General features: G+C 46.0%; 1 protein-coding gene across 1 annotated transcript in view; it reads right to left on the bottom strand.

Moving 5' to 3' along the window:
* The window catches only part of TMEM260 (transmembrane protein 260), a 60533-nt gene that overhangs the window by 1993 nt on the left and 37711 nt on the right, over positions 1-20829 (bottom strand). The window contains exons 4-15 of the mRNA XM_014947001.1: positions 17414-17591; positions 14655-14768; positions 12082-12261; positions 8991-9031; positions 8533-8616; positions 7094-7211; positions 6734-6906; positions 5159-5330; positions 4010-4158; positions 2937-3113; positions 2103-2156; positions 1596-1686 (exon numbers count right to left, since the gene is read on the bottom strand). Of these exons, the coding sequence (XP_014802487.1) occupies positions 1596-1686; positions 2103-2156; positions 2937-3113; positions 4010-4158; positions 5159-5330; positions 6734-6906; positions 7094-7211; positions 8533-8616; positions 8991-9031; positions 12082-12261; positions 14655-14768; positions 17414-17591 (1531 nt within the window). The remainder of the gene's footprint in view (positions 1-1595; positions 1687-2102; positions 2157-2936; positions 3114-4009; positions 4159-5158; positions 5331-6733; positions 6907-7093; positions 7212-8532; positions 8617-8990; positions 9032-12081; positions 12262-14654; positions 14769-17413; positions 17592-20829) is intronic.

Genomic DNA, 20829 nt, shown 5'->3' with positions numbered 1-20829 from the left:
TCAAAAAAAAAAAAAGGAAAAAAAAAAAATAAAAAAAAAAATAATGGGACACACCACACGCACAAATTAATTGAACGGATGGGACCAACAGCTCTTAACAGTGCTTAGAAACTGCCCGTAAAGGAACAGATGCTACTCAGATGTCTGTGTCCAGAGCTGGAGCATCTCTGTAACTCGCTGCATGTTCGCCACGCGACGCGCAATAGCCTGAATCAGAAATCCAAGGGGGGGCTGAAATGTTTCCCTTCCCACAGCAGCTGCTTGTTTAGAAACGTTACAGAGGATGGTGATAACCCTTCCCTGGGAGAGGTGTTACACCAGGCTGGGGACAAAAAAAACCCAGGAGATTTAACTTCCGCACCTGGAAAGACTTTTACTCAATATTTCAGGAGACCAGGATTTTTTCCACAGCATTTCAGCAGTGTCTTGACTTGAGTGGGAACATTCAAAAGCTCAACAGCAGGCAAACACCCCAGAACTTTGCCAGAACAGAAAAAAATCACAGCAAAACGGGCAAAAAGTAGAAAGGAAACTATTTGTTGACTCTTTGCTGGGGTTTGAAAGGCCCTTCCTCTCTACTGACACACACTGATTGTTTTGTGCAGTTTGGTATTTCCAGAGATACCTACACCCGCTTACCCGTCAGGGGAGGTTCAGTTTGGATATTAGGAAAAATTTCTTCACCAAAAGGGTTGTCAAGCATTGGAACAGGCTGCCCAGGGAAGTGGTGGAGTCACCATCCCTGGAGGTATTTAAAAGCCGGGCAGATGCAGTGCTAAGGGACACGGGTCAGTGGTGGTTTAGTCAGTGGACTCGATCTGAAAAGGTCCCTTCCAACCCAGATGATCCTACGATTCCACAATTCTGGGGGTGTTATTGTCTGGTGTGAACTGCAGCAGAATGAATCTGCAGCGAGAAGACTGTGGGATTTGACACTTGCTGGCTCAGATGCATGGCTGTGTAATGACAGAGGGGACAAGCGCATAGAGGGGACTTCAGGACAAGCAATCTCCTGGCATGGGGTTTTGAGCCCAGCACAGACAACATAATTATAGCAAAAGCAGGGTGTCGGCTGGTTGGCTTTTGGCATCCTCCGTGACCGAGGGGGCAAGCAGGAATGGATAAAATCCCTGAGCAAATCTCTTTGAATCTGCCGTGCTCCCGGGTTTGGATGAACGCAGGAGAACGCGGATTACAGGACTGCTGACCTACACGACAACACCATGTTTCTATCCAATCGAGAAATTAAAATAAAAAAAAAAAAAAAAAAAAAAAAAAAAAAGAAAACAAGGATGGAGATTGCAGGGATTATTCATAACCCAAGTATATGACTCACGGTGTACGCAAAGGTGTAAAGTTGTGATTTCATTTCTGCAGTCACACTGGCAGTTTCTGCAAGGTCAAATATGAAGAAAGCTGTTTTCATCCTAGAAAAACAAGAAAAACTTCCATATAATAACTGCTTAACGTAACCAGCTCACATGGCTATACACATCTTCAACATGTCTGTGTAGAAAAAAAAAAAAAAAAAGAAGAAAAAAGAAAACAAGGATGGAGATTGCAGGGATTATTCATAACCCAAGTATATGACTCACGGTGTACGCAAAGGTGTAAAGTTGTGATTTCATTTCTGCAGTCACACTGGCAGTTTCTGCAAGGTCAAATATGAAGAAAGCTGTTTTCATCCTAGAAAAACAAGAAAAACTTCCATATAATAACTGCTTAACGTAACCAGCTCACATGGCTATACACATCTTCAACATGTCTGTGTAGGGGACAGTACACCAGCATCTCCATTTAAGTCATCAGTGATACAAATTTCTCTCCGTGATGTATTTTCTCACCCTGTGTCCAAACTACCCTCCACTCTTTCAAGACACTTTGAGCAAAACCTTCAGGTGAACAAAACCACCGCTTTCCTGATGGATTTTTTGGAGGCTTTGCACCCTTCATCTCATTCTGCCCAGCTTTTCCTTCCAAAGCTTGGCATATTTAGATCCAATAAGGCCATGCACCATCAAGCTGCCTGCCTTGGTGTGTATTTCCACGCCAGTGAGTTGGCATCACCCACCAGCTGTTGGAAGGGAGCAAAGGAACATCACCTGGCTTGCCACATCTCCTCGTTGGCGACAGCTTCCCAGGAAGAGGGCTTGAAACTAAACGGGAACAAGAGTAAAATTCAGCCATCAGATCCACATCACTGTGTTTCACCCAACCACACAATCAATCCTTCTAACCCGAGCAGATACAGACCTCCCAGGGCAGAAGAAAACCCGTCATGAAGCCTATGGCTGAATTCAGCTGATCCTCAGTCATTCATAAAACTTTATTCCTCTCTCTCCACAGAAGTAGCCTCTGATATATCAGGCGTTTCACAGCATCCTAGCTACCCTCAAAGTGAGAGATGCTTTTTAGCACCCATCACAGTTCAGTCTGGTGAAAAGCCGTTTTTTTGTTCCTGATCAAGTTTTAAGATTGGAATTGGACTCTGGTATTTGACTAGAAACATGCTCTCCATTTTTTACACTAATAAAAATGCCACGTGGATTTGTGTCCAGTTCTGGGCTCCCCAGTTCAAGAAGGACAGGGAACTACTGGAAAGAGCCCAGCAGGAAAACTTCTTTCCTTTGAGGGTGGCAGAGCCCTGGAAGAGGCTGCCCAGAGAGGTGGTGGAGTCTCCTTCTCTGGAGACATTCAAACCCACCCGGACACGTTCCTGTGCAACCTGCTCTGGGTGGACCTGCTCTGGCAGGGGTTGGGCTGGATGATCTCCAGAGGCCCCTTCCAACCCCTGCCAGTCTGGGATTCTGTGATTTATTACATGTTCCAGAACACAAAACGTTACGCTTACAGCTCATGTTTAATTTCTCTAACACTGCAATGGACACAGAAGAAGGATGAGCAGTAAGAAGCAGAGTCGTGCCTCTGCCTCGTACCTGCCGTAGTCTTCAGTCCAGTTGTAGAGATTTCGTGTAAGATGAATCCACTCTCCTGGGTCAAAGACAACATCCGAAGGAACCAACTTTTCACACGTACCCCACGGCCACAGCAAGTAGCTCCTTCTCCAGGTGGAGTCCCCTTCGTGAAGGCCTATGCAGACAAACACTTCCTTGCTGCCAAAAAACCCCCAGAGAGAGCAATGGTGAATGAAGCCACGCCAGAGACCGTGAGCCACCCCGCGTGCTTGAGCAAGCCACACACCCCACGCCAGGGGACAGGTCTTGAGCAGCACAACATTTTTTTGGGGCACGGATACTCCATCCAGACCATTTCACATGGGAAAGGGCACGTCTCTGCATCAGCCTGCAAACCAGACACATCCTCTCCCCTGTGTTGGACCTCACCAAGGTGCCAGAAGCCGTAGGAGAAGCCCGTTTCTTCCTGATGGCACCTGGTAAATGCTCTTCTGCCTACCCACACTCGCAAGGCTCACCCCGGCTAGTCTAAATGCAGATGCTATTCTTATTCATGTGAGTATCTAATCCTTTCTCCACTCTTACTAAGCTATTTTTATATGATGATTATTCCTGGAATACATTCATTCTATGCTAATCAGTTGGCCACAATGTTCACGAAGGAGAAGCAGCAGCAATTTGCTCTCCAACCATCATCATTTTGAGTACACGGGAATGTTCCTTTTTTTTGGGTGATGAATTGTATCAACAACAACAAAAAAAGAATCAGTAAATACTGTTTGGGTGATGAATTGTATCAACAACAACAACAAAAAAGAATCAGTAAATACCCTCTGCCGATCACCTTCTTATTTTTCCTTCCTCAAAACCAAAGCACCATCAAAACAACAAGCAACATTATATCCGGATGGAGTTACTTCTGCATAGATATTTGCTTTAATTGCAAAAATAATCTCACCACCGGGGAGGAAGTCAGTGGAGAAAATTGGTCTTTTGGATGCAGCACCAAGCTGTTCCATAAACAATTTCAAGAGGAAAAAAAAAAAAAGGTCGAAGATTCTAGGAAAACTGTTACATATGAAAGAAATGCTTACTGTTTATTTACTTTGAGGAAACGATGGAGATTAAAAGCAAGTGTCCCATCAGGTAATACTCCTTCCACAGGATTCCACCGGGTCCCAGGAAAATAGACACCAGGTAAATGCTTCGCCAGCTTGGGCAAATACCATTCATAAGTCATCATCTATCACCGAAAATATAAGCAAAATTAAAACAGGAAACAAAGATTTCATCCATTTTACATCCACAAGCTGCAGAGAACGGTTTCTGCTGGAGGAATGACCCTATTTGCTCAGTAAGGTCACCTCCTGCTTCAGCAGCTGCCTGGGACCACACCATCAGAGCAGGACACCAGTGGTTCACGCTCACAGGCATGTGGTTCTCACCACTGAGCGGGCAAAACTCTAAGGAAACACAAAATAACTACTGCTGGTAAAAGATACAACAGGGCTTTGGCTTGGTTAAATATGAGGTGTTGGCGTTTCCCAACAAGTTACAAACTCTTGTGCCAAAACCAAGTGCAAGGAGTGATGTGGCAGTAGATGTTGTAGGTGTTCCCTTCTGTAAGGGGGTTTCTCCTTCTCCAGTTTCTCAGGAAAAAAGGAAGGGGTGCAAAAACCACCCAGGGACACACAGCATCTCTGTTTTAACATGAAAAACTAGAGGCAGAGATCCGCAAAACCACCTCTGGCGGACCAAGATACAGAGGGGATGCAGGGAATGAGCCTCAGCATGGTAAAGCCCTTGGGAGAAACCCCAAAGCCACATCATCCATGGGCCAACTGCTGCCTTGCCGCCCTCCAGGCTGCTCACAGAAGCCTTCTGCTGCCCCAACACTTGTATTTTGGGGCAACCACAGAAAACAGCGGGGACGAAGCTTTCTCAGCAAGGCAAACATAAGCCCTGTTCCACATCTGGATATCTGCCATGATGGAGAACTTGGGCTTCCCCTTCTCTCTACCTGCACTTGGCTTTTGGGGTTCGAATGGGCCTTGCACACCGTGCTCCATCCCAGAGCCACCCACAACCCTTTAAAAAAAAAATAAATCAATTTTATTTCTGCATCGTGGGTTTTATTTGAAGAAAGAGAACCCCCTCAAGAAGAGAAAGAAACAACTAAACTTTTGCTTCCTGTTTTTAAATCTGCCTGTTGCCTCTATTTTAATATTACTTTCTCCACCTACCTCTTGGTCCACTAAGGTGATATCTGGCCTCATCCCTTCACAATAATGAACGTAACGAAGAGCGTTCCCAGGTAAGTCTCCTCTTAGTAAGATCACTGCACCCGTTGGCATAGAGGACAGCAGATTCCTTGCAAACTTATCAACAACATAGTTGTTGCTCTGATCACAAGCGCTTAAGAGAACGGATAAAAAACAGTATTTTAAAAACAGGTATTTGCACGGCTTTATGTATCTTCAGAACAATTTTGTGCAATAGGCACGGACAGGTGAAGGCCTTCGCCCTGGTCAGACCTTGCTGAAAAGCATCACCTCCATTTACAGGGAAACCAAGATGCAGAAATGAAGCATTTACACCACGGTTTCCCAGAAATCAGCACCAGAGACATGAGCCACTGCAGTTTTGCCAAAATACACGCTCACTGCATGCCTTCACCTTAACTCTGGATTTTTTCTTGGGCTAAAACTGAAGACTTACTAGCTGGAAGTGCCAGAACAACAATGGTTCTGTAAAGCATTTGAAATCCTCCCCATCCCCTGAATGCTTTTAATTAACCACAAAAAGGCCACATTTCTGTAGCATCAGGCAGAAGTAGATTCACATTACCTGAAATTAGATCTTTTTTTGTTACACAATTGTGTGTTGCACACACTCCAGGTATGGACACAAAAAGAGGACACTCCATGCCACGGCTCAGGATACGAGCTATGACTGGCTCACCTAAGGACCAACCTTTGGGAAAAGATGTGTACGAAGAAAGGATTCCTGAGTATGAAGTTTTGTGTGTTCTACACTTCATCAGTTGGTCAGGCTCTACCTGAGCATCCCTACTGCCTCAGTCATTCCTACCCAAGCCACTGCTGAGTCTTTGGTGGGCTTATGGGATGAGGAAGCCCTAAACTACAGATGCAACTCTTCAGAAAGCAAAAAGCATAAGAAAAAACGCAGGGCATAAGGTTTCCTGAAGTAAAGCAGTGGAAGGAGGTGACTCTTCGAGCCAAATGAATTCTCAAGACTCCTTAGGAAATAAAAAAACAGATTTATGAGGTTTTTTTTCATTAGAAGTTTACGTATCTACAGAGTTTTCTTCCTTCAACCTACACGACACCTCCATTTAGAGTCTGGAGTTGGTGGTTGGAGATTTTGTGGGAGTCCCGCAGGCTGTGGCCACGCAAGCTTAGCTGGGATGTGAAAAATGCCTTTCCCACTTCCAGACGAGGAGAAAAACCCCAGGAACGGGGATGTGGGGGGATGGTTTCCAGCAGCACCCCGACCACACAACACCCCGCAGCCCTGCGAGGCTGCACCGAGACACACACCCGGGGGGATTCGTTACCTGTAATTTGCCCAAATTTGAGAAGTGACAAGAGTGAGAGCAGAAAGCCACTCCATCCATGGCATCACCCATCTGCCCTCGGGCACGACGCTCCCGACCGAGGCCAGCGTCACTTCCAGACAAGGAGAAAAACCCCAGGAGCAGGGGTGGGGGGGGATGGTTTCCAGCAGCACCCCGACCACACAACACCCCGCAGCCCTGCGAGGCTGCACCGAGACACACACCCGGGGGGATTTGTTACCTGTAATTTGCCCAAATTTGAGAAGTGACAAGAGTGAGAGCAGAAAGCCACTCCATCCATGGCATCACCCATCTGCCCTCCGGCACGGCGGTCCCAACCGAGGCCAGCGTGGCCAGTCCCAGCCCGGCCAGCACGGCCACCACAGCACTGCTCTGCAGCCAGAATCGCTCCACCTGGGGAACAAAAATCCCACACATCCTGTTTCTGCTGCCCAGGCTATAAGGAAACAGAATAAATAGCCATATATTTTTTTTTTTTTCACCTTGCCTAGTTTCGACACAACCACCTGCTCCTGATGAGCGGTTTTACGGCTTCTCCCCAAAATTAACATGCCAGAGCAATCTTTGGAGTGCGACTTACCACGCCCAGAAACAGAGGTTTTGTAATATCCAAATTAGCTCTCCAAGCGAAGAAAAGGGAATAAAGACAGAGCATTCCAGCGAAGAGCCAGATCACGGGTGATTTCTGCTGCTTTGTCCTATTAAAAAAAAATAATGTAGCGCTCTAGTGGCATGATGAAAAAGGAGACAAAAGTGATATGTGCTTGAAAACCACTCTCTCTCTGAATATCTAAATGCCTTTAGTACAAGGATGAGCCTTTCTTTACCTTTGGAATTTATGAAAATTCTGTTTTCAAAGCACAAAACTATCAGGCTTTCAAGATTTAGTACAAGGATGAGCCTTTCTTTACCTTTTGAATTTATGAGAATTCTGTTTTCATAAGCAGAAAACTATGAGGCTTTCAAGATTAGAATCACAGAATGGTTTGGGTTGGAAGGGACCTTAAAAATCATTTAGTTCCAACCCTCTACCCTGGGCAGGGACACCTCCCACCAGACCAGATTGTGCTCAAAGCCCCATCCAGCCTGGTCTTGAACACCTCCAGGGATGGGGCATCCACAGCTTCTCTGGGCCGGTGTCTCACCACCCTCACAGCAAAGAATTTCTTCCTGACATCCCATCTAAATCTCCCCTCTTTCAGTTTAAAACCGTTCCCCCTCATCCTATTGCTACACTCCCTGATCAGGAGTCCCTCCCCAGCTTTCCTGTAGGCTCCCTGAAGGCTGCTATAAGGTCTCCCCAGAGCCTTTTCTTCTCCAGATTTTTAAGCTTGCCATCTACAGAGCCACAGGGTTACCAGGAGCAGGGATATTTTGCTAGGAATAGACGACTGCAGCCAGTTGCTGAATTTTTTGCACCAGCCAGCAGAAGGCAAAGGAAGCTGCCCATGCAGCCAGCAGGAAAGAGTATTTCAGAGTAAATATTCTCCTCCAACTTACGGCAGTGCTGTGCTCACACAGGCCACAAGTGCCAGGGCCAGGACGGGAAGGGAGAGCTCTGACTTCATCTGCGCCAGCTGAAAACTGTGGAGAAATGAGTGTGTGGATGCATCATCCCCAAATCGCTCCCTTGCACCCAATTAAAGTGTCAAGAGAAGCAAGGAATAAGCACAACACAACATATTCCCGTTCTGCTGTGATTAAGTCTACCAGAAATGGGAACAAGCACCATTTATATGTCAGGATTCTGAATGAAATACCACTGGGGAGGGGGATCCAGCATTTTTCCGTCAATGGGGAAGACAGATATAAGGTCTCCCCAGAGCCTTTTCTTCTCCAGATTTTTAAGCTTGCCATCTACAGAGCCACAGGGTTACCAGGAGCAGGGATATTTTGCTAGGAATAGACGACTGCAGCCAGTTGCTGAATTTTTTGCACCAGCCAGCAGAAGGCAAAGGAAGCTGCCCATGCAGCCAGCAGGAAAGAGTATTTCAGAGTAAATATTCTCCTCCAACTTACGGCAGTGCTGTGCTCACACAGGCCACAAGTGCCAGGGCCAGGACGGGAAGGGAGAGCTCTGACTTCATCTGCGCCAGCTGAAAACTGTGGAGAAATGAGTGTGTGGATGCATCATCCCCAAATCGCTCCCTTGCACCCAATTAAAGTGTCAAGAGAAGCAAGGAATAAGCACAACACAACATATTCCCGTTCTGCTGTGATTAAGTCTACCAGAAATGGGAACAAGCACCATTTATATGTCAGGATTCTGAATGAAATACCACTGGGGAGGGGGATCCAGCATTTTTCCGTCAATGGGGAAGACAGATGGACACACATGCTGTCCCTACACCAGGCACACACAGCCCCAGCTCTGGACCAAGCCAAGGAAAGGCAGGATAGGAGCACCTTTGGCCAAAAATCACAGCAGCAGCAACAGGTTTCTCTCCACTAAAAGGCACAGTCAAGGTTTTACTCACACCAGCATCTCTCTCATACTGGACCCCGTCTCCGACTTGGCCTAGATTAAAAAAAGAAAGAAAAGCCATGAGAAACGCACACTCTGATAGCCATATCACTGAGGCAAGGAAAAGTCTTTTTGTTTTCTGTTTGCAGAGCCCTGAGCACACAAGGTTCCTCAAAACGCCTTCAGGTGGTACCCCAAGGTGGTCACACGAAACAGGAATTGCTTAAACAGCAAAAAGACAAAAAACTCTACTCAAAACATCATTGCACAAGTTTCTCCCATGTTCTTGTTTTACTTTATGGCCCATGCAGGGTTTACCACCTGGAAAAGCACTTTTATAAGGTGCTACCAACCAATTACCCTGTGACATGAGGACATCATATGGCTTAGCTGTGATCTCCAATGCTGTCCCTAAGCACATCTTTTAAGTACCTCCAGGGATGGTGGCTCAACAACTTCTCTGTTCCAATGCTTGGCAACCTTCCAGTGAAGATTCATCTGCGCCAGCTGAAAACTGTGGAGAAATGAGTGTGTGGATGCATCATCCCCAAATCGCTCCCTTGCACCCAATTAAAGTGTCAAGAGAAGCAAGGAATAAGCACAACACAACATATTCCCGTTCTGCTGTGATTAAGTCTACCAGAAATGGGAACAAGCACCATTTATATGTCAGGATTCTGAATGAAATACCACTGGGGAGGGGGATCCAGCATTTTTCCGTCAATGGAAGTGGTGTCTACCAGATAAAAGATAAGGTAAACGGACCCAGGAGGTCTGGAAGGAATATTTAATCTCAATAAAAATGGAATAGTTAATTGCATTCAAGATTTAATTAGAAGATAAAAGTGTTAAGAGGACGGAGAGCCAGCCCACAGCTCCTGAAGCACCACTGCTACCTCTCTGTTCCTTGCAAAGCCCCACCTTGCTGGCAGCTGATAGCTTCTGGCCCCAGACATATCCCTCACAGGAGAAGACATGTCTTTTCCTTGGTTTATAGGTGAAATCCTCTCCTGAGTCTTTTCTCTGTTTCATTTTAACCCTGCCTGCCCTTAAAATAGAGCCGTCCATCCAGGCAGGGCTCTGGCATTAGCCCAACTGGTATTGGGACCAAACGCTTGGATTTTGCTGCATTTATTGCTCCTGCTTGAGAGGAGTTCATCGCAAATGTGATTTGTGGTGTAGGATTACACGCCGTCCATCCCTAAGCCTCCTGAACATCAACTTGAATTCATCACATTTGATGGAGAAAGGAGTTAAGGGATTTGCATGCCTTGGTACCGCTCTGCCCAAACTCAAAACATCATTGCACAAGTTTCTCCCATGTTCTTGTTTTACTTTATGGCCCATGCAGGGTTTACCACCTGGAAAAGCACTTTGTGTAGGATTACACGCCGTCCATCCCTAAGCCTCCTGAACATCAACTTGAATTCATCACATTTGATGGAGAAAGGAGTTAAGGGATTTGCATGCCTTGGTACCGCTCTGCCCAACCGAGACCCGTTCTCAGGAGACGGCTGGGAATCGGAAAACAGGGGAAATGGCAGAAGTTGGTGGATCTTACTTCTGTAGGAGTTTTGGAAAGATTAAGTAGTAGCAGCAGGAATTATCCAGTCTTTTGCCTTGCATCCTACAGCCATCCAGCTCTCCGAGAAGGCTGGAACAGAATGGCAACGCTGCTCGCTGCATCACGTTGGCTGGATGCGGGGGCTTCATTTCTAAGGATCATAGAATCATAGAATGGTTTGGGTTGGAAGGGATCTCAAAGATCATCTAGTTCCAACCCCCCTGCCCTGGGCAGGGACACCTCCCACTAGAGCAGGTTGCTCAAGGCCACATCCAGCCTGGCCTTGAACACTTCCAGGGATGGGGCATCCACAACTTCCCTGGGCAACCTGTTCCAGTGTCTCACCACCCTCATAGTAAAGAATTTCTTCCTGAGATCTAATCTGAATCTTTTTTCTTCCAATTTAAAACCGCTTCCCCTTGTCCTATCATCACCCTTCTTGGCAAAGAGTCCTTCTCCAGCTCTTCTGTAGGCACCCTTCAGGTATTGAAAGGCCACTATAAGGTCTCCCCGGAGCCTTCTCTTCTCCAGGCTGAACAAGGAGAACAAGGGTGTGGGGCTTCAGGACCCCAAGGAGTGAGCCAATGTGCAGACCACACCTTTTTCTCTGTTTTCCCCCATTGGTGTGATTTTCCAGCCCTCTGCACTGAAATCTTTTAGGCTGGAAGGACAGAAGGGGAGCTGGGTGCTTACCTTCCTTGGGTGGCCAGAGCCAAACACCTAAGGCAGGGATGGAGGAGACCAGGAGCCTTCTCTTCTCCAGGCTGAACAAGGAGAACAAGGGTGTGGGGCTTCAGGACCCCAAGGAGTGAGCCAACGTGTAGGCCACACCTTTTTCTCTGTTTTCCCCCAGTGGTGTGATTTCCCAGCCCTCTGCACTGAAATCTTTTAGGCTGGAAGGACAGAAGGGGAGCTGGGTGCTTACCTTCCTTGGGTGGCCAGAGCCAAACACCTAAGGCAGGGATGGAGGAGACCAATGCAAACCCCACGCTCTGCAAGCAACCACGCAATACCTGCCTCTCTTGGCAAGAGCACAGACCTCAAATCAGAGGTTTCAGAGACCTCTCAAACCTACCACTCATTTAAATTCAATATTACTAAGATGTAAGTTAAGAGGAATCTCATCTAAAGGTACAGCACTGAAAACTGCCTGCGACCTTTTTAAATACCTGAGTTAAAAATAATAAAAATAAAAGACAATTATTTGTCTTAAAACAAGAAAAACACAAAATTTATGTTACCATCTCCCTCTAGCACAGTTTGCTCTTTGGGCTCTTACAAATACAAGACACCCATGCAGCTCCCAGTAAATAACACGTCTCACCCCACAAAGGCAAAGACAACTATTTCTTTGCTTTCCCAGCCATTTGATCCATTCCCAGAAAACCCGACAGATCAGAAGGCCAAAATCAGAAATAATTTTTTAAAACAGAAAGCATTTTCCATTTCTTCCCCTGCGAGCCATTAATCGTCACAAACAGAAAGGTTCTGCTATTTCGTAAGTCAAAATAAAGTCATTTTGAAAATGACCCTTATTTACCAGACTGAATGTCCCATATTCTTCCCTGAGAAAGTGGGTCAAAAATCCTTGAAAAGTCGTCTGGTCTCCCCATGTCCAACGGGCTCGATTGAGGTAGGACGAAGCCGGCAGATAGAGATAAGGCAGCAAACCAGCCAAGAAGCATAAACCCAACTTCAGCAAATGGCCCGGGGACAATTCCTGCACCAAAATATGTCATATTGCATAACAATGTTTATTTTAGTTTAATCACGCTGGAACTTCAAGAACAGATAAAGAAAAAACATCAAATATATTTACACAGAGCTGATCTCTCAATTTATAGTAAGTCCCTACAAAATGCTATGTTAAACCTTACGATTTTGTGGATTACTAGGAAACTGCATCAAACTGATCTCCTTTGCATGGCAGGGTGAAATTTAAGTGAAGCAAATAATATTAGCTAGGACTCATGAGTATCATACTCATTGCATCTTTCACATTTAAATCATGGCATGACATGCATAGATGGCTGAAGCACTGCAAGGCTGAGATAACCCACTTTGCAGCGATTAAGAGTTGGCTGGTATTCCATCTGGCAAAAAAAAAAAAAAAATTAAAAAAAAAAATAAACGCTGCTCTAGTACAACTACACACATCACCACCATCATCAGGAGTCAGTTTTGCCATTTACTTCGTCGCGATTACACTGGCTAAATTGGATAGGCCAACTTTTGGGGTGGGATTTTCAAGACTGCCTAAGGGGTCAGGAAGACAAGACTTTCAAAGGGACTTCTGTGCCTAACTCCTTTAAGTGCTTTGGAAAATCCCACCCCAGAATATTGCACGCTTGCTTTATCGTTAGCCACCGCCCTGTCAATCAAAGCCCTTCTTCAGCAGTTGGGGTTATGGGGAAGAGGCACCATTCAGAGTGATGATCTACAGAGCAAGGAAAGCAGATTGGTAATGGTGGTGGCCACAGTTCCTTCAGAAGGTGGCTCTTTTTTACTTAAAAAGGCACTATATTCCATCAAATATCCCCTCTCATGAGGTGATTTTCTGCAGCAGGCACTACTGGGCTGTTGAAAGTATCTCCCAGGGATATTATATTGGCAGAGGATTGTCCTTGCTGGAAATCACAGAGGTCCCTCTGGATCTCCCCAATTAAAAAAAAATAAAACCACCACAAAAGCTCTGTTAAAAGAACACAAATACATCTCAGAAGTGAGTCTTCATTGTGTTAAAGGAAATATATAGACAGAAAGGGGTTTGCTGGAGATCCTGAACAGATTTTTGGATCAAGCTTGTCTGAGCTGCATCTTCTCTCTTGCAGCTCCCGTCCTCCACTCCAGGCGTAGTTATTACACCCTGTGCCATCACCCAGAATCACATCTGATTTACCAGTCAAGGGTCGAAAAATACAGGCAGGACCAGCCCAGCAGAAACCTGCCCAACTGTCACCTTCAGGGGGACAAAGAGAGTAGATGGAGGCTTTTCAAGGCCGCTTGCAGGCTGATCAAATCATCTGCTCTGTTTGAGAAGTGCGGTTTTCAGGGCAAAGTAGAGTTTCTATAACATGTCTGCATCCAGTCTGATGCCCTGACCCACAGAGGACCACTTACAGAAGACGAGCACTTCAGGGCCCCTGAACATCACCCAGGAGCATCATCCAGCCGGGTGCATATCACCTTCATAAGCCAGGCATGGAAAAAGGTGTTTGCACCTTCTTACACAATGAGCAAGTTTCATAAAGAGGTGTAGAAGGAGAGACATCGTGAGAATGACATCTCTAGAAGGAGATGAAAGAGACATACTTGACTGGACCAGGGGCTTGCAGTTTCACCAAAGGTCAGCCTTCCTTTGGTCTTTTCCAGCTGGCACGAGGCAGGCGCTCTTCACCTGAGAGCTCATCTCTTGTAGGACTCTCAAGCCCTGGCTGCATCAGAGCTGGAGGCCACCAAGTCTAAGGCGATGCAGAAGATGGCTTCCCCCTAGAGACAAGCCTTTGCATCCTTCTTGCTGTGCTGCTTATTCCAGCTGTACCTTCAACCACCAACAGCAGTCGCAAGATGCTCTGCAACGAGTGGACACAGCTTTCATTTGCTACCACCAGTCAACCAACATCAACGCATCTCCAGATGAGTTGATGGCATGAGAAAGCCAGTGCCATCAGCCAGGAGAAGCAGTGGACATAGACTGCACGTGCCTGTCATTCTCACCAACAGATATTTATCTGCTTTCCTAGTTGGTAGGTCATTGACTTTCCTAGTTGGTAGGTCATTGAATGTGCTTGTTTGCTACACGCTGAGCAGTTTTTAGCTCCAAGTATTGGTCTCGTGGTTGCTCATAAGGTATCCTCAAGCAGCTGGGGCAGAGTGCTCCTGTGCCAGGAGACGTGGGCAGGTCACAGATGGCTGGGGTGAGCACAGCCCCTAAATCATCGTCGGTGGGCTCTGGTGTCTGAACTGTAACTTCAGCAGGTTATGACCAACTTGATTAGACACACCATTGACTGTCCCTGCTTGAACATCAACATCAAAGTGGCACAAGGGCTTGGAAAGAAGAATTACTCGCTGCCTTACAAAAATAGAGGTCTGGGTCAGCAAAATACGTACCGTCTTTCTGAAAAGCCGGGCGAGAACCCAAGGCACGATACACGCGACATAAAGCACTATCGTGTGCTGGTTGCACAAACTGAGCCCGCAGCAAAAGGCACCAGCTTTAGAGATCTGAAAGGGAAAAAAAAACCAAACAAAACCAACACCAGGTTCACAATTACTCTTTGCAGTCTGCAAAAACATCTGGAGACCAAACGAGCTTCAGCGCGGCAATTACAGGAGAAAGGCAAACCCATCAGTGAGCACCGGTTGCTGGTAACACAGACAACACAGGCTTTTTTTGATTATTCACAGGGAGTTTTCATTTGTTCAACAGAAAACATTCTTTAAGAAGTGTCCAGCTGAACAACTATCTCTCCCTGCACACAGAGATCCTAATTAGCACCATCAGGTCATAACGGCACGATGGTCTCCAGTTCGATCCTAATTAGCACCATCAGGTCATAACGGTGCAACAGTCTCCATCATGGTTTCTGAACCTCTGCTGCACAGGGGAGGCTGCCCAACAGTTAATGCCAAATGATGCAAATTTTTCAGAAGCCATACCCTAAAATAATGCCATCATATACAGAGACCTCATTTATATAACAGGAATGATTTTTTTCCTCTTCTTCAGGCAGAGAGGGCTAAAGTCAAACTTCCTAAGCAGAAGGAATGAAATGGGATATCCCTCATTAGTCTAAAAGTGCATTGTCAAGCATCTTTTTAAGAGTTTTTTATCCTCTTCTTCAGGCAGAGAGGGCTAAAGTCGGGGCTACTCAAACTTCCTAAGCAAAAGCAATGAAATGTGATATCCCTCATTAGTCTAAAAGTGCATTTTCAAGCATCTTTTTAAGAGTTTTTTGATAAAATGGGTGAGGTATCCAGACCAGGCAGCACCGTGGGGGGTATTTCTGGTACTCATTGAGGATTATTCGCTATTGGTACCATGCCCATCCCTGGCTAACGCTAAGGGAAACATTTTCAAGCATCTTTTTAAGAGTTTTTTGATAAAATGGGTGAGGTATCCAGACCAGGCAGCACCGTGGGGGGTATTTCTGGTACTCATTGAGGATTATTCGCTATTGGTACCATGCCCATCCCTGGCTGATGCTAAGGGATGCTCTCTCTGCCCCATGCTGTCCCAACACCATCAGACCAGTGCTGAGACTTCTTCATTCAGTGTTGGGGGAAGAGGCTACAAGCAGAAGTTCCATATAGAAACCTTGGGTCAGCATCATGTACACCACTGGCCACTGCTCCTCCTCTGAATTTGCTTCCTCTTCCACCATCACTGGCCACTTAGTCCGTGTTACAACCTGAAGCCAAGCCTCAGGGCAGCTCCCTGGTGATCAAAAAGCCACCAAGAGTCCCAACAGATGTTGTTGGACAGGAGCTAACAACCCATCCTCACCTCCCCAGCCATCCCCAAGTGGGACAGCACTTCCCTCTACCATCAGAGCATCACCCCTGCTTATTTCAGTCATTGATGAGGACGCAAACACTTGCCTTGGCGTGGTGATAGGATCACCTGGTAATTTTTAATTGACTGCCCAGCATTCAACGTTGGACGCTGCCGTGCCATATGGAAACACCTGCCATAACTTCCAAAAACCATTTGCAGGCTTCAGAGCTGCACTGCAGGACTCGGAACAACCTCAGTAATTTCCCAAGTATATTGATGAACTCCAAGCACACCCCTGAAGATGTCTGCATGACCATCTGATTTATGAAAAGCTCTATGAGCTTGCTGTTGGCAGCCTGGCTTCCTCAAGGCGTAGGATGCCAGACACCCAAAAACCATTGAAACAAGCTCCATAACAGCTTCTGAAAATCCCATTGGAAACTGGGCACGTGAAATGTGGGAGCAGGTTGGAAAACGCCCAACTCCATCTTGGTGGAGTTCAGGTTGTAGAGATCTTGGGACAGTTCTCATCAGAAAAGGAAAAAAAAAAATAAATCCAATGGTGAAACAAGGTCTCTGTAACCACTGATAACACATGTTATTTGAGAACTCGTGAAGCTGAGTAAACTACCACTGCCGACTCCTCAAATTCTAGCCTAGCCCGACAAAAATCCTTTTATTCACACAATTTACAGGAGTCACAGCAGGCAAGTCTGTGAGAGAAAAGATCAGATGTTCAGGGAAATAGAAGTAGAAAGAACAAGACTGCTGAGTAAAAATGTCATTTGGCTGCCTGGTCTGTTTTTAAAGTAGAGAATATAGCATGAAATTTAAAGTCTCTGTATTTAACAATGCCATTATTTTAGGGGCATGTTTAATTTCAAAAGAAGAACTGATTGAAAATTTGGTCGTTTCTGTTTCTCAGCAGAAACCTGAGTTTCTGACTAGATGAAGTTTTCTGTAAAATATATCTCTTTACCCCAAGGGAAGATAGCAGTTCTGAAAACAAAATTTTGAACACCCACAGCCTCGTCTGAGTCTTCCATGCAGGAAACCAAACTTTGCACTGAAACACTTAGAGGAAAATGATCTTGCTTTTCCTGTTCTGAGCCCGTGCGTATCAAACCAACCAACCCCAAACCCATCCAACGGGTCCCAACTCAACCCTTGAGCAAAGTGGACAGCTTTTCCAATGTTTGGCACTTTTGAGCATCCAGGTAGGTCAGGGATGGACACCACCCAGCACAGGTGCTGACCCTTTTTTATATAAACAACACTAAGCACTAAAGGAAAAGGAAATTAAACAGATGTGTGATAACTAATTGAAAAAAAAAATAATAAAGAACTATTCACTTTGCTTGAGATGTTTTACCTTTGATCTCTCTTTTGCGGTGGATGCTTCCTCAAAACGCACAGTGAGAGCCATCAGCAGCCCCACAAACAGATTGTTTAAGCTAAAAACCTCCGCCGCAATGGACCACTGCCATGTTAGACGAGAAAATGAAAACACCCCCGCAGCAAGGATTCCTCCAGCATATGAGCCAGAAAGCCTGCAAACACAGATAACATGAAATCTTCTTTTCCAACAAAAAAGCCTACTTTATTGTCCTTCTTTTTTTTTTTTTTAATTTTCTTTTTTTTTTAAAAAACATACTGTGGCAGCAGAAACGATGGCTGCCACCCAGCACCCTGCCAAAACATTATATGGTTAATATCTTCCTAATAATTCCAATTAGGAAGAGCTGGAGTTAGACCAGCCCATCTATTTGCATGAAGCCAAAGAGTCAGCTTCTTCTCGCAAGCTAAAAACATACTGTGGCAGCAGAAACGATGGCTGCCACCCAGCACCCTGCCAAAACATTATATGGTTAATATCTTCCTAATAATTCCAATTAGGAAGAGCTGGAGTTAGCCAGCCTGTCTATTTGCAATCTTTTTTTTTTTTTTAATTTTCTTTTTTTTTTAAAAAACATACTGTGGCAGCAGAAACGATGGCTGCCACCCAGCACCCTGCCAAAACATTATATGGTTAATATCTTCCTAATAATTCCAATTAGGAAGAGCTGGAGTTAGCCAGCCTGTCTATTTGCAAGAAGCCAAAGAGTCAGCTTCTTCTCGCAAGCGCCACCAAAACTTCCAGTACTGAATTTGGCTCAGAAACCCTAATGAGCAATGGCCCCAGCAGGTTGTGGACATCAAGCCAGGGAGTCACGGCTCTAACGGGATACTCTCCGCCGGAGGAGATGCCAGGGAGGGTGCAGCCTTAAATTCATCAAGGCGCTGAAAAAAGAGTGGATTAGAGCTATTCATGATGGACAGCATTAGCAGAGCTTTCCTTGGTGGGGGGAAGGTGTTTAGCATCTCGGGGGTGGGTGAGGATTGTGGTGCCCCGTGGTCCTGGAAGGGAGAGGTGCTCACCAGGGTCAGGAGTGGGGAAAATGGGTGTCGGGTTGGGTCCAGAAAGAGGGATGGAGAGGGTGAAGCACCCACCATTGGGGATGGCTGTGAGCCCAAAAGCCGGGCACCCCTGCGACTCTCGGATGGGATTATGGCACACAATCCCCACGGAGCCGCTTCCCAACTCAGTTGGACGCCACACGGAGGGCCCACGAGGTGGGATTTAGCCCAGAAAACCTATTACACCCATCCTGCAATAGTGGCTCTTCCCACCCAGTCACATCAGGGGCAGGTCCAGCTTTGCCTCTTTGGAAGGTCTCCCCTTCAGGAAGTCATCCTGAAAAGATGCCACGTGGGGCACCACAACCAGCTCAATTAAGTCTTTTCCAAAGACAGAAATAGCTGCAGCTACAGTCAAAGCTCCTCTCCAGAAATTCACCATCCTGCTGTAAGACTAAGCCAGGCTCTACCACAAACCAGGTGTCTTCCTAGTCCAACCCCAGCTACGCACACTTCCATGTAGTCCTAGAATTTCCAGCAGGTTTAAACCAAAAATTATAAGCTAGCCAACTTCTTCATCAAGCTACACGTGTAATTTGCTCCAAAATACTGGCCATATCCTCTAGCACAGCCAAAGTCCCCAGGTGGCTTGTTCTGCCCACCAGGGATTGGAGAACGGATGTCCACGTAGCACTTGTTTATGGGGTTCCTCACATACCTCTTGAGATAAATGGAGACCAAGGAAACAAAATCTACATCCCCTATGGACAGAGATGAGGGAGCTGCTGGCAGAGCACTCACTAGCAAGGGCTCCTCTCCTTGGCCCTGCTTTCTTTCCACCTTCCTGAAACAACCTCAGTACAGCCAACCTATTTCTGTAGACGTCAAAGAAAGAATTGTGCAGTCAAAATGGGAATTTTTAATCCATTAAAAATGGGAAGTGACGTTCAGGGGGAGGAAAAGACTAGGATGACCAGGTCTCTATTCCTCCCCCTGCCACCAACATTGCACATCATGGGTGGTCCGGAACAAACCACTCCGCTGCTGTTACCCCAGGTATCTGCAAAAGAGGATTAATGATTTTTATCTCCTTTGTAAAGCAATTTGAGATCTGCAGCTGCTGGAAGGCAAGAAATAAGGCAGTTCAGTCCACAATGGGGAAAAAGAAACCAACTCTCATGTGTCCGAGGCCAGAGCGAGACAAGCTCATGGTGACGTGGAGCTTCAGCATCAAGACTGTAAGAAGGGGTCTTGGAAAAATCAATGGAAGGGGAAAAAAATGATGTGAAAATTCCCAACTGACAGCAGGTGGAACCATTTCAGACCAAATCTATGTCTGCAAAGTACTCTATAAGCTTTTGAAGAAAGGTGACGTGGAGCCTCTTCTGTAGGAAATCAGGCAAGCTACTGGTACCTGCTGTTGTGCTCACTAATGCGTGCCACCACAGTGGACTCTTCCAATGTCTAGACTTCACCGTGGTTCAACACAGGTCTGGGTATACAGCATGAAATTCTCCAAGGCAAGACCTGCCACTCAGTGCATTAATGTAAAGTTTCAAAATCACACCATTGCACATAGAAAAAGTGTTCACAGGCACGAACGCTGCTCCGTCAGATTTGTCACCAAGGCAGCCCAGCAACCCTGAGTCCATCTCCTCCAAGGGAGAGGTGGGACACACACGACTGGTCTGGCAAAGTTCTCAGCCTCTAGGGCTCTGGTTGTGCTGTTACTAGAAAGATCACAGAATGCTATGGGGTTGGAAGTGACCTCTGGAGATCATCTAATCCAACCCCCCTGCCAAAGCAGGTCCACCCAAAGCAGGTTCCACATCCTGGAGGGTTTGGAATGTCTCCAGAGAAGGAGACTCCACCACCTCTCTGGGCAGCCACCCTCAAAGTGAAGAAGTTCCTCCTCACGTTTAGGTGGAACTTCTTATGTTCAAGTTTGTGCCCATTTCCTCTTGTCCTGTCCCTGGGCACCACTGAGAAAAGACTGGCCCCATCCTCCTGACACCCACCCTTTCAGTATTTATAGGTGTTGATCAGATTCCCCCTCAGCCTTCTCTTCTCCAGACTAAAAAGACCCAAGTCCCTCCGCCTTTCCTCATAAGAGAGATGTTCCAGATCTGGCACCCAAACAGAAAAAGGAAAGATGCAATGGAGTTTGCAGGAATCAAGTCAGGAGTTGTTTCTGCTCCTAAAGAAAAATACCAGGAAAGGGCAGCAGGGCCATATGTATTTAAAAATCGAGATATTTCCTGCTACCCAGACCTCACTACACACCATCCCTAAGTTTTGACTAAACCTTTTAAACTTTTAGTTATAAAGAAACAACTTTGTAAATCCCATTAAAATTCTTGCAAGGAAATAAGGTAAAAAAAAAAAAAAAAA

This window comes from Calidris pugnax, unplaced genomic scaffold (assembly GCF_001431845.1).
Source record: "Calidris pugnax isolate Ruff unplaced genomic scaffold, ASM143184v1 scaffold127, whole genome shotgun sequence".
NCBI lineage: Eukaryota > Metazoa > Chordata > Aves > Charadriiformes > Scolopacidae > Calidris > Calidris pugnax.
This window is presented reverse-complemented; position numbering and strand designations above follow the sequence as displayed.